At 53.3% G+C, this 13,179-nt stretch overlaps 2 protein-coding genes across 10 annotated transcripts in view; both read left to right on the top strand.

The window, feature by feature from the left end:
• Positions 1-13,179, top strand: part of SLC7A6 (solute carrier family 7 member 6) — a 53,945-nt gene that overhangs the window by 6,340 nt on the left and 34,426 nt on the right. For 4 of the 6 annotated variants that reach the window (XR_002125402.1, XM_019655095.1, XM_019655045.1 and 1 more), the window contains exon 1: positions 12,622-13,119. The exons of 1 other annotated variant lie outside the window; for it this stretch is intronic. The gene's annotated coding sequence lies outside the window, so the exon portion shown is untranslated. Of the gene's footprint in view, positions 1-12,611; positions 13,120-13,179 lie in introns of those variants that run through there. One more of the 6 variants, XM_019655107.1, reaches the window with a different exon arrangement.
• PLA2G15 (phospholipase A2 group XV) lies at positions 3-10,491 on the top strand. Of its 4 annotated transcripts, none has more exons than XM_019655115.1 (6): positions 4-228; positions 3,122-3,278; positions 5,812-5,930; positions 6,176-6,274; positions 6,673-6,897; positions 8,544-10,491. In XM_019655115.1, exons 1-6 carry the CDS (start codon positions 114-116, stop codon positions 9,053-9,055), a joined length of 1,227 nt encoding a protein of 408 aa, XP_019510660.1. In that variant the 5' UTR covers positions 4-113; the 3' UTR covers positions 9,056-10,491. The 4 variants fall into 4 exon arrangements, with proteins under 4 accessions (XP_019510678.1, XP_019510660.1, XP_019510687.1 ...); XM_019655126.1 differs by lacking the exon at positions 4-228 and adding an exon at positions 1,881-2,020; XM_019655133.1 differs by lacking the exon at positions 3,122-3,278 and having other exon boundaries at positions 3-228; positions 6,705-6,897.

Raw genomic sequence — 13,179 nt, 5'->3', positions numbered from 1 at the left:
GCCGCTGTGGGTGGTGGTGGGCGGCGGGGTTAAGCGCGTCGCCGCGCCCGGGCCTAGGCGCGAGCCCGGAGCGCTGAATCCGCGCCTCGGACGTGGACCTACCTATTCACGCCATGGGTCTCTGCCCCTGTCCCTGCCGCGCAGCCCTGCTCCCGGGTGGCCTCCTGTTCCTCCTGCTGCTCGCAGACCCGGCGCTCCCGGCCGGACGTCCCCCTCCGGTGGTCCTGGGTGAGGCGCGCGTCCAGTCGTGGGTCTGTCTGTTTGCTCGTGCGTCGGGCAGGACACGGGGCAGGAGGGAGGGCTATCTTCCCGGTTTGCGTCTGCTCTAAGCACGGAGTTGGGGAGCGTATGACTGTCGTGTCGCCTGGGTCGGTCCGTCCACCTCCCGCCATACTGGGCGCGGGTGTGGTCAGCCTCTCTGTCACATTCCCTGTAGAATATGGGGGTAAGTGCAGTTTTCTATCGGTTCTCCGGTCCACAAAAGTCCCAAACCTTGCCTCGCCTTATCACCATTTTTTAGCTGCAAAACACTGAGGTCCTTTGGCCCCACTCCTGAGGGCCAGTGCTGGGGAAAGGTGGCCTTAGAGTTGGCCCCCAGGGGCCTTAACGTTAACTTGGGCTTGGCTAGGAGGCTGTCTCCCTCGACCCTTCCAGCCTCACACAGAGGGCATTGCTGGAAGGAAGCTCTTTGGGAAAGGATTGCTATCCTAGCAGGACAGGCCTCCCCTCAAACTTATAAAATGGATGGCATTGTGCCTGAGGGAGAAGGCCCTAGGGAATCTGATGACTAAAGACAGTAAAAGTTGGGACAGTGGCTATGAACAGATGTCAGGGAGTGTGCCTGTACTTTTACCCTTCTAGACCTACTTGGACTAAGCTATGTTGTAGTTAGGCGACCTCTCCTGCTTACCCCACAGTGTTTCCTTGTGGTGGTGGGCAGGAATGAGACCTCTGTCTTGAGGACCTTGAATGCCTAATGCAGGCTGTCACTCCCACCCAAAGGTAGTGTGCCAGTGACCAGCCAGGACTCCTGAAGGCAGAGGCATGCTGAGGTATATGTTACATACTGAGTCTGCTTCAGTATGACCCCTATGCTGTTTCTGCTGGGAGTACCTGCTGGTCACCCTTAGATGCTGATCATCTGGTGGCTAGATCACAGAAGGGTAGGATTGGCAGGCAGTTTGGTCCCAAGGAGTCCCCCACCATGAGCTCTGGGTTAGGAAATGCTCCAGGAGGATACTGGGCCCAGGTTCACTATGGGAATTGGGCAGACTTGGCCCTGCCTTCCCTAAACTTGCAGGATAATCCCCAGAGATGAGGTCTGTGCTGGGCAAGCACAGAGAATCCACTGACCTAATCAGGGAAGGCTTCCTCGAGTATGCAGCTGGAGCTGTGGCCAAAAGAGAGTTCCAGGCACAGGGAACTACATATTGGAGGGAGGGAGGCAGTCCGGGCTATCTAGAATGAAGTTGTGGGGGAAGGAGTGGTTTATGTAAGCTCCTGACTGGTTGGGTCATCTGGACTTTATCCTGGGGGCCCTCAGGGAGCCATGGGTGGGCCTGAGGAGTTCTGAGTATAAAGGGTGTGGCATTGGGAAGTGAGTGGTCCATGAAAGGCATGCAGCCTTTTCTCTTAGATTGGTGCTAACTGCACTCATTAATTTATTGAGTTCTTGGTTATCCTAGGTCACAGCAGAGGAGCTTCAATTCCAACCTAGAGTCACAGAGCAACTGGAATCCTGACCTGCTCAGCTTCTCAGAGAGTGAGGCTGTTGGCATTAATCCTAGGAAAACCCATGGCGGGCAGTGGACAAGCTGTTACTGAGCACAGAGCAGGGACCTGCCCTTGGCCACCAGAGGATCAGCATGCAAGGGTGACCAGCCTCTATGGGTGGGATTCAAACTGGTGGTAGAGGAAGCAGAGACCAGAGAAGTGATACAGAAGAAGACGCTAGGCAGGGGGAAGGGACTACAGATAAGCCATTTCTACCTCTCCCAGCCTCAGTCTCTTCATCTATAAAGTGAGCATAATAATGACATTCTCTCCCAGTGTTATTTGAGGTGAAAGGCACGTGGATGGCTCTTGTCCTAGTTCTAGGCACAAGGGGGCTCAGGAAGTGACCATACTATTTTTAGAGGTCACACAGCCTGGCCAGGGTAAAAGATATCCAAGCAAAGCAGCTCTGGTGACTTCCTCTTTCAGCCATTTCCTTTGGTGGAGACAATGACCAAGATCTTTGCACTCCCCAGCCCAGTCCACAGGCATGTCATCCAGAGGCTGTCATGTTGGGGACTCCCCACTTTTGTACCTGCATCATGAAAGGAGGTGAAGGCAAGCGCTGCAGCTGCCTCCCATGGCTGCCCTGAGGACACTGAAATGGTGCACAGGATGGGCGTGCCCTCTGCTGGGCTGGGTTCACAGTCTGAGCCCAGTAAACACCTAGAGAGCCAAGCTCTGGTTGTTCACTTAGTGATCGTGGATCCTAAATGAAGATGAATTTGGGAGGTGTCGAGAGCATGGCATGTGGGAGCAGGTGAAGCCTGAAAGGTCACTGGGAGTAAATAGACCTTAAAGCGCCTTGAATGTGGGGCAGTGGAGTAATGGGTATAGGTTTGAGTGTCACAAGGCCCCCTAGGGCTCTGTGTAGACTCAATAGGCCAGCTTGGGTAGAGAGAAATCACCCTTGAGGACTGTTCATCCCCACCCACCACTGGGCTATGGCCAGAATGATGTGTTGGTTCAGGTTAGCCACCTCCAATGCTTGGTCCAGGGGTGCCAAGATGCTAGGGCACTCTCGATGATCTGCCCTGTGAAACCTTACTGGGCTGTGGCCTGGGGACCTTGGTAGGTCAGCAGGTGCCAGTATGAGCTTCTTTCAACTTTGTTTCTGTTCATTCCCTCCTCCACAAGCCTGTCTTGGAGTGCGTTGTCTTGATTCAATTTTGACGGGTTAAGTAGGACAGTGCTCTGTCCTGTTTCCCACTCCTTCAGTCAGAGTGAACAAGGCCCTGCCTACCCTGTTGTGTGGGATGGCTGTGGGTGGAAGGCCTTTGAGTTCAAGCCTTGAGGTTGTCTGCCTGTCAGGCCCAGGGCCTCATGCATGCTGTATGCCCCGCTACAGTGCCTGGTGATTTGGGCAACCAGCTGGAGGCAAAGCTGGACAAGCCGAAGGTTGTGCACTACCTCTGTTCCAAAAAAACGGACAGCTACTTCACACTCTGGCTGAACCTCGAACTGCTGCTGCCTGTCATCATTGACTGCTGGATCGACAATATCAGGTGGGAGCTGGGGCACAGATGGGGTGCTGCTCAACAACTCAACCTAAAGAGGCCTCCAGAGTCCGTTTCCATCTCATCCCCACCTCAAGAGACCGCAAGGTCACTGACCTTTCTCTCTTCCCATTTCCTCGGTCTGGTAGGCACCACATTTTGCAATCTCAGGCAGAACTTTCTTTCCTTTCCCGCTGCTCTTGTCTCTACCCTCTCCATTCCATGCCTTGTGCCTCAAGCCCTACCCCTGGTATCTATGGTCTAGCCTCTGTTCTTAGCCTCAACATGGCCCCAGCCCCTTCTCTTGCCTCTGGCTTGGCCACACCTGCCCCTTCAGCTGCTTGTTCTTCCTGGGATATGCCATGTCTCTATGCCTTTGCAGACACTGTTCTTTCAACCTGGAATCTACTTCTATGCCCTTTGCCTGATAAATTTCCTCCCATTCAACCTTTAAAACCTGAGCTAGGTCCCTGCCACTTCCCAGGGCTGTTAACCTCTCCTTCCCCCATGCCACAGGCCTGTTTCCTCTAACCCTCGGCAAACTTTGTTTCCAAGGATGTTTCCCAATAATAAGAATTATGTACTGTTTATTGAATATAGACACTGTACATCTTACATACTTTCATTTAGTCTTATGACAACCCAATGAAACAGGTGCTATTTACAAACCTGTTTTGCAGTGGAGGAAATCTGGAAGCTCAGATCCATTACAAAATTGACTAGGGTCACTCAGCTCATAAGTGGCAGAACCAGGATTCAAACCTAGAATTCTGTGACCCTGAGTTGTTTCCCTCCAAGACTGAGCTTCCTGAAGGCAGGGACTATATATCTCTTTTATCTTTATAGCAACCTGGAACACAACTGGTGCTCAATAAAGGTTTGAGCGGAATCTAATCTTAACAAATTAAATTTTTTTCCTCCCAGAGATTTACCTTCTCAGTTGTTTTAAGATGCCTGCATTGTTGACTCTTTTCCTCCTCTGTGTGTGATTAAAGTTATTTCTGGGCTATTGATCTGCATTTCTATTTTTGTACCAGAGACATGGCCTCAGGTACTGCCAATTGGAGGTGTGGGCTGATACCAAGAGGGGCTTGTCTACCTTCATTGTTCCTGTGACCTGTTTAGACTTTCACCTAACACAGAGCTGCACTGCTTTCCAGAACTATTTTCTGCACTTTGTTGAGTGGCTATTCACATAATCTACAGATTGCCCTAGAGATAGTAGGCCACATGGACCTATTGGATTGTCGGAAAAGTCATGACGTATTTTTTCTGTTTTTCGTTGGAAAAATGCATCATGACTTTTCCGACAACCCAGTATTATTTGGGTCAATGTGGGGAACCCTGCCAGCTTTCTGTGGCTGATCTTTAAGCGGGGAGTGCGACTCAGGACCACCAGGGACTGCAAGTCTAGCCTACGTTTTCTCGGGCATATTTGCCTCCTTGGTATCAGGGGAGGCCAGAGCAGGGTTCCAGGCCTGGCATAAGGCTTTCCTCCTGTCTCCCACTACCCTGTCCTCATCATTCTCCAGGCCTTGCCTGTCCACCCACATAGCAGCTATGGAGTTGGGTGTCTCGTTGTCTGGTTGTGTTGTGTGCTGCTCTGAATGTCTCCTTTGTCCTGTGATATGTTATGGTGGGTGACAGGAGCTGGGTCTTTAGAGGTGGAGCGATAGGAGCCTGCGAGGTTAGACTGCCTGCTTTTTGGGGTCAAGTGTGAGGTTTGTGGCAGAGTCAGGCCTGGCACTTCCCTCTGTGAGCCAGAACCAAGACCTGCATTCTGGGGTGGGTGACATTGAGAAGAAGGGAATATTGTCTCAGTGGGGGTCCTGGGGTCGATTTTTGGAGTGAGCCTTGGTGGGAGTCCTCACTCTGATCTGTGCTTTATAACCTTGCTTTGTTATGTGGGGGACGAACAAACTTTCCTTTACCCTCAAGGTTCTTTTAGCTGGTCTACTGATCAAATAGATATGAGATAGATTAGCAAGAGAAGATAACCAAATTTATTGTACATGTGTGGAAATCCCACATACATGAGAGAATCAGAGACCCCCACATGCAAGAGAGGTTCAGAGACAGAAAGGAGAAAAGGGTATAGAAGACATTCTGATCTAGGGATGAGGTAAGGTGCCCTGGGGGCTTCAAAGGGTCATTGCAGAATGATAAGAAGAGCAGATGTTTAATAAATAGAAGCTTGCCCTACCCCTGTAGATGGGTCAAAAAGAGATAATCGCTGATAATCTCTTATTATGGGCAAGGCTCCTAATTCAAGTTCTTCTAGGTAGTTAAAGGGAGGGGCAGAAGTTTTTCTTGAGCCTGACTGAAGCTAAAATTGCCCTTAGCTCAAAATAATCTGTACATCACAGAAGCACATCTCTGGAGACTAGCTCTGAACCCCAGTAGTTACTTTTTGGCCTCCCCTATACATCTGACCAAACCTGAGGATGGGAAGAGAGTATGGCTCAGGACACAGGGCAGTATTGAGACACACCCAAGTTCTGTGCCAACTGTGTGTCACCAGCTCAATTTCCCCTACTGACAGGCTTGTGTACAACAGAACATCCCGGGCCACCCAGTTTCCTGATGGTGTGGATGTGCATGTCCCCGGCTTTGGGAAGACCTTCTCACTGGAGTTCCTGGACCCCAGCAAAAGCAGTATGGGTATGTAGCCCTTCTCATGCTTTTCAGGAATAGGGCCAGATGGAGGTTTTGCTGGACTCCTAGAGTGGGAGGAACCCTGTGTGTTTGAAGGGATAACCTGTGAACTGTCTGTGTTATATGGGCACACAGCCCCCCCTCAGAGAGCTCTCCGCGTAGGTGTGTCACTGTCTTCTGGGCATGTGGGGTGTATGTAGGTGGCTGACACTGGTTGCATCTTCTCTAATCCTATGCATTTCTGTCTACAGGCTCCTATTTTCACACCATGGTGGAAAGCCTTGTGGGCTGGGGCTACACACGGGGTGAGGATGTCCAGGGAGCCCCCTACGACTGGCGCCGAGCCCCAAGTAAGTGGTCACCCTTGTTTCCTACCTTAGGTCTTAGGAGGTGGGGACAAGGAGGTCATAGCCACCACAGGCCCTGAGCTCTCCCCTACCCGTGGGCCTCTGGTGCCTAGCCCAGTGGTAACAGCTACCACCCCTGGTCAATCTGTCCTGTCTTTCCCCATCCCTCACCCCAGGATTTCTGGGCCTCTGAGCCCTGGGGAGAGATAGTGAGTCTGAGGAACGGAAAAGGAACCCCTTTGTTTCCTACCTTCATGGAACCTGAGGGGAAACCAGACCATTCCCATTGGGATTTGAGCACTCTCCCCACTGACCTAGTCCTGGGTCTGGCCTGAGAAATGGTCAGTGATTCAGGCCTTAGGACCCTTCTTGCCTGACGCCTGCCTGGCTCTGGCCTGCAGATGAAAACGGGCCCTACTTCCTGGCCCTCCAGGAGATGATCGAGGCGATGTACCAGCTGTATGGGGGCCCCGTGGTGCTGGTTGCCCACAGTATGGGCAACATGTACACGCTCTACTTTCTGCAGCGGCAGCCACAGGCCTGGAAGGACAAGTATATCCGTGCCTTTGTGGCACTGGGTGCGCCCTGGGGGGGCGTGGCCAAGACCCTGCGCGTCCTGGCCTCAGGTAAGACCCTGCCTGGCCCAGCATGGGGGGATGTGTTGGGGGTGGCATCTTCTCGTTCCCTCTACAGCATCCTCCTGGGCCACCCTCACATCTCTTCTCTTAGGTCAAAACCCTTCTTTCTCCAGAATGGTATTCTTTTCTAAATATCTCTTTTTCCAAAAGAGAATCCAACACTACTCCTAATGTTATCTCTCTAGTTGATGACCCTTATTGTCTGTGTAAGTCTATTACTGCATGAACATGGAGTGGCAGAGCTATTGGTCATACGGGTACTTGCTTGTGCACATGTGTACACACACTGTGCTCAGGCCTGGCTGGTCTAACTTGGTTTGACCCAGAGTTCTTTGGGGGAGTCTTCTCCCTCTCTCTTACCCCATCCTTACTTCATCCCACCTTTGCCCCAGAGAAGGAAGGCTGAACTGCAGTTTCCTGTTTATGAGCTACATCTCCATGTGTAGCGGCGGGGAACCTCTGTGGGCAACACAGGAAGGAAGCAGGTGCAGATCTGTTTGGGCCTGCTTGCTAGGCAGTTGGGAAAGCTATCTCCTTCCTCATTCATCTCCAGTCCACCTGCCTTTTCACAACTGTCAGAGCCTGCCAGCTGCAGCCATAGGGCTTTCTTCCCTCTAGGGATTGGGTGTGAGCCACATGGCCCCTCACTTTAGGAGCCATGAGCTAGGGCTGTGCCAAACGTCTGATGAGCTTTCTTCCTCAAGTCACTGACACGGCCTGACCTGCTTGATGGTCAACTGATTGTTGTGATCAGGTCAGACCAATGCCTATTCCAGTAGTGACTCTGGATTGGCTGGGCAGCTTCCCTATGAGTCCTGTTAGAGTTTTGCCTCAGATGCTGGGAAGCTGTTCTTTCAGGCCCTTGTAGTCTGGGAGCAGGGGTGGGAATTGGGAGGGGTGGTAGTCATGGACCCCTAGCCAGGGGGTTCCCCTTTTTCGGAGGCCTTAGAGTCAGGCCCCAGCAGGCAGAGCTGTTTTCCTGTGGTCAGTCAGAGAGGTAGAGTGATGATGGTTGGTCATGGGTCCTGAACAGGGTCAGAGGCTCCTGTTCCCAAGCTCCAGCTCAATCTCTGGAGGTCTCACTGGCTGGCGGGTGTGCTTGTGTTGTTGGCATTCCTGTGTGAGATGGACTCTCACACTGTCTGCAGCCTTCTCTCCTGCCCTGTCCAGGTCAGTGACAGGTAAGGTAAGTGGCTGGTATGAGACCAGGGCTGGCTGGCTACAGGTCTAAGCCTAGGAAGAATGTTTACATAGCTCAATATAATAAAAAAAATAATAAAAAAAGAGGAATGTGCCTGTGGGCTGACAACCTGCTGATTCACCTTCGATAAGGTCAGTGCCCACAGTGATAAGTCACCATGTGGGTGTGTGTTGCCTAAATCCCTAGTGACAAAATGCAAAAGGCAAAGAAACAAGTCTTGGTTGGGTGCTTCCCAGAGATGCAGCAAAAATAAAGGGAAACAGTAAAGGCCAGTGCAGTCATGGGAATTATAACGATGATTACAGTGTAGAGCTATTGGTGTGCTGACTGGGCCACTGGCTGGGGTCCAGCAGGGTCCCTCCCTGGTGGTGAACATGATGCCCAGCCAGCTTGCATTCCTGAGCACAGACTCACTGGAGCCCTCTTCCTGCAGGGGACAACAACCGGATCCCGGTCATTAGTCCCCTGAAGATCCGGGAGCAGCAGCGGTCTGCCGTCTCTACCAGCTGGCTGTTGCCTTACAACTATACCTGGTCACCTGAGAAGGTGTTTGTGCGCACACCCACGACCAACTACACGCTGCGCGACTATCACCAGTTCTTCCAGGACATTGGCTTCGAAGATGGCTGGCTCATGCGGCAGGACACGGAAGGGCTGGTTGAAACCATGGTGCCACCTGGTGTGCAGATGCACTGCCTCTATGGCACTGGTGTCCCCACGCCAGACTCCTTCTACTACGAGAGCCTCCCGGACCGCGACCCTAAAATCTACTTTGGTGATGGAGATGGCACTGTGAACTTGCAGAGTGCACTGCACTGCCAGACCTGGCGCAACCACCAGGAGCAGGAAGTATCATTGCAGGCGCTGCCAGGCAGCGAGCACATTGAAATGCTAGCCAATGCCACTACTCTGGCCTATCTGAAACGCGTGCTCCTTGGGCCCTGATTCTTGGACTAGGCAGGGCTGTGCGATGGCTTGGCCACAGCTGCTTCTCTTGGCCTCCAGGGCTGCCATAGCCCATGAGTTTAGCAGTTTGTGACTGGTCATCCAAGGCCCTGGGTCTTGGAGTGTGAAACGTCTGCCATGGGAAGTACTGTTTCTTATCCTTTCTCTGGGAATGAGGAAAGAAGAAATAGTCTGCACTCACTCGAGGGGCCCTTCATGGAAAGAATGCTGCTGCTGATGGAATTGTGACCTCAGGACTGGTCCCACGGGTGAATTGGCTAGCACCTGGATCCAATCCCCAACTGAGGGGCCATGTGTTCCTCCTACCCCTGTGGCCTTTTCACATTCATGTACCAGGCCCTGGCCCCTCAGCCTTCCAGTGAGTGATATGGCTGAACTGTGGTCCCTATTCCCAAAAGCCCCAGGGATGGGCTCCTCATCCCTAGGGTGATCCTTCCCACACACTGAACACAGGTGGGCCTGCTACTGGCCATGGGTGGCTGGAGCTGCTGGCTTCTCTGTGGCCTAGCTGCTCCATAGTCTGACTGTGGCTTTGGAGCGGGTAGCCCTGTTTCCCCTGCGGGCAGGGGCGGGCTGTTGTGTCCTCTGTGGTTCCCAGGCTCTGGGACATTCACTCTTACCTTCCTTACCTCCAAAAACAGCCTAGCTCAGGATTGGGCAGCAGATGCCCACCCCCCAAGTTTTGGGGGCTGTGTTCCAGGAGCTCTTATCCCCTCGGTTGGGCTATTTCCCACAGTATTGATGCTGGCTCCCTTTGCCCTGGGACTGTGGTTCAAGAATGAGAGCAGGGCCCAGTGCTATGGCCTTTTAGATCCTCATGAAGAAAGAGAACTCAAGGAAGCAGCCAAGGTGACTCAGAGCTTCCCTGAACTGCCCTCTTGCTAACCCTACCATATTGCCACCCTGCCCTAGGGTTTTGCTAGCACACAAGTGAGCTGGCAAAGGGCTGAAAGGAGATAGGGCTGCTGCCTATCTTGCCTAACACCTACCTCCACCAGGCAGCTCAGTGGTGTTTAGTGTGCAGGGATTAACTCAGAAACTTGAGTGGGCCCCTGTGAAAGCCAGGTGCCTTGGAGCCCCCTTGGGGGTTTTCTGTCTGACTCAGAGGTGCTGCATAGGTCTCCCTGTGATAACAGGGCTGTAGAATCGGAATCTGCCTTGGTGGTCTCGGTCTCCAAGTAGGCAACAGCAATAGGCCAAGACATGGGTCTAGCCTCTAGGGTGGCCCCAAAGCCACAGTCAGTCTAGACTGTGCTGATCTCCCACAAGGTTTCTGTGGAGCTGGATTTTCTCTGTTGTGTACATACCCAGCATCTGTCTCTCCCTTTGTTCCTGAGCGGTGGGCCCTGCAATGGGGCTCTGAGCAGGCTGTACCTCGATTCTGGCAATAAAAGTATTCTGGATGCTGTAAAGTACCTTGGCCTAGGCTCTGCTCTGAGCATGAGAGGAGGGAGGTAGTGGAAGGGTAAAGGGGCTAAAGAGGTAGGTAATCTGGGATTAGACTTTTCCTGGGGCCTTGATGGGTTCTCAGCACCAAAGCATGGCTCCTGTGCACTTCTTTGGGCTTCATTCTCCTGCCACCTCTTCTGGAATCTAGTTCCCCTCCTGGGATTTGAAACATTCCTGTTGGAATATAGCTCCTGCTTCTGCTTAGTCAGCAGGCCCCACATGCCACCCTAGATATGGGTACCAAGGACAATCCTGCACGTCACCCTGGCTGGACTCCCTACCCTTTTCTCTCAGCTTGAGGGTCTCAGCATCCTTTGAACCTAGAGTTCTAGACCTCACCCATCTACTTTGTTTCAGCTCATCTACCCACCATCTGTCCTGCTTTGGGGACAGAGTGAGATTGAGGAAAGAAGAGATACTAGGCTGAGACTGGTATGGAGAGAGGCCAAAATTGGCAGAGACAGGGACTAAGAGACTGGGGAGCAAATGGAGATGGATAAAGATAGAAACAGAGTCGAGACAGGGAAACATGCATAGGGATAGGATCCAGGCCTGAATTCTGTGGTACAGAGCCAGGAGCCAGGGCCAGTTGAGGTAGGAGCCCCAGTTTCTGCCTCCACAGGGCAGGGCCAGCCAGGGCTTCAGGCTTTGATACATTCTGGGCCACTAGAGGGCACTCTGAAACCTTTCACGGCACCAATTATTGGCCAAACCTGGAAGAAGGGGTGGCCCAGAGGGTGAGGGTGCCTACGGATACACAGGTCCAGTTGCATCGCTGGCCTTGGTAAAAGGATGACTACATGAAAGGGAGCAAACCCTTACCCCCCAGGCCCTGCGCAGCCTGACTCCCAATTCTGCCGACACCCACAGACCATGTGGCGGCCTTGCAGCCACCCATTCACCCTTGACCCATTTCAGCTGAGCCACCACCCTTGGTTTCACAGCTGCAGAGAGGGCATGGAGTCAGAGCAGGCTTCAGGACCAGCAGACAAGGCTTCAAATCTGAGCTCTACCAGCTCCAGCCAAGTAGCCTGGGGAGTCTCCTGACCTCCCTGAGCCCCAATTTGCTCATCTGAAGAATGGGGATGAATAAATATACCCTGCAGGGTAGTCCTGAGGAACACTGATGGTGTTGGAGAACATCCAATTCAGTGCTTGGTGCATAGTGGGCTTCAGTGGGTGGGCTGCTGTAACTGGGTGTGAGACAGCAAATCCAGAGGTCTGGGAGCTGGAAGGTTGTACATGTGGCTATTGCAAGGGCAAGTGAACTGGCTGCCACTCAGCGACACAAGTGTCCAGAGCCTCCAGGGAGGCAGGAGGAACTCATCCGGGGGAAAATGGTCAGACTAATGACTCCAAATATATACAAACTGTCATTGACACTTAAAGAAGTTATTCCAAGCAGAGAGCATGAGGGCAGCATCAGTGAGGGCTCTTTAAGGATCATCGTCTCAGGTCTATAGGGAGAAAGATGGAAGGGTTTTTAGGCAGAGTTTTGAAGTTATTCCTACCGTATTGGAGCACCCCCTACCCTGTGGGGATGGGTTGGAGGGAGCAGGATAGGGATTGGGAGGCTATTAAGGCTGGGGAGAAGAAAACCATGAGATGCAGGGTTTAGGAGGCTGGAGGAGGAAGGGTCCAGGGTGCTGTCCATCTCTGGTGGGTCACTGTTTGGCGGGAGCAGGTGTTTGGGTATGGTCAGTCTGAAAGTGGAATATGCAGTTGTGAACATATCTGGGGGAAATGAGTCCATGGCCCAGAAGAGATGCTTGAAGTGTGGACCGGAAGCTGAGGTTCAGCTGCTGGTGAAGTCAAAAGGCCCTAGACAACCCCATTAACCACCAGAGGAAAAGGAGCCTTAGGACATGGAAGAGGCAAAACCAGAGGGACATAAAGAGGCAGGAGGGTGAAGTCCCCTGAGGGAAGTCAGCCAGATCAGGCAAAATGAGAACTGAAAAATGTCCTCAAGCCTAAGCCTCAGGGTTGGCTGGAAGCCCAGCAGTGTCCATGTGTCTGTGGGGCCTCAATGGATGTGTGGTGGTCTGGAGGACAAGTCCTGGGTCAGTGTCTCCCTAAGGTCCCTAGGCAGTTGGCTGTGAACCGGGTAAGGAGGCTGTTTAGAGCTCCCAGTATGAGCTGTATGGGGTTCCCCTGGGTGTGGGGCCCAGGCCAAGGGTCACATAGAGCAGGGTGTGCGGGCCGTTAGCGTTCCCCCTGGGAGCATCCCGGTATTGAGTACCTCGGAGTACCGAGTAACGCCGTGCAGGGTCAGGGAATGTCACGCTAGTTGGCAAGGGTGGCTGGGCACAGGTCACAGCCCTCGTGGGCCCCGGCGTGGCCGGCGTGGGGGCTGGCCGCCAAGTGCACGCAGAGGCCGGGACGGCACATAAGGGTGTCTGAGCCCCGCCCGCCAAATCGCTGGGGCTAGTACTCTAGAGCCTCCGCCAGGCCTGCCGCGGAGCAGGAGGCCCTGTCCCGACGCTGCGCGCTATCGCGATCCGCCTCAGGTGACGTGGCGGGGGCGGGGCCTGAGCAGGCGCGGCGGCAGTGGTTGCGGCGAGACTCAGCATCGTGGAGCGCCTAGCCACCGCGAGGTAACGGGCCTCGGGCAGGCGCGTGGGGTTAGCGGGGCAGGGCCAGGTTCTGTGGGTCAA

This window comes from Hipposideros armiger, unplaced genomic scaffold (genome assembly GCF_001890085.2).
Source record: "Hipposideros armiger isolate ML-2016 unplaced genomic scaffold, ASM189008v1 scaffold_9, whole genome shotgun sequence".
Classification (NCBI taxonomy): Eukaryota; Metazoa; Chordata; class Mammalia; order Chiroptera; family Hipposideridae; genus Hipposideros; species Hipposideros armiger.
The sequence above is the reverse complement of the archived record's forward strand: the minus strand, read 5'-3'. Positions and strand labels throughout refer to the sequence as shown.

What these genes read in the sequence shown, in the direction of transcription:
- PLA2G15 (XM_019655115.1), top strand. Translation starts at nt 114, where the DNA reads ATGGGTCTCTGCCCCTGTCCCTGCCGCGCAGCCCTGCTCCCGGGTGGC. An exon ending in TGCTGGATCGACAATATCAG is followed by an intron (nt 3,279 to 5,811) that starts GTGGGAGCTGGG and finishes CCCTACTGACAG; the next exon opens with GCTTGTGTACAACAGAACAT. An exon ending in CCCCAGCAAAAGCAGTATGG is followed by an intron (nt 5,931 to 6,175) that starts GTATGTAGCCCT and finishes TTCTGTCTACAG; the next exon opens with GCTCCTATTTTCACACCATG.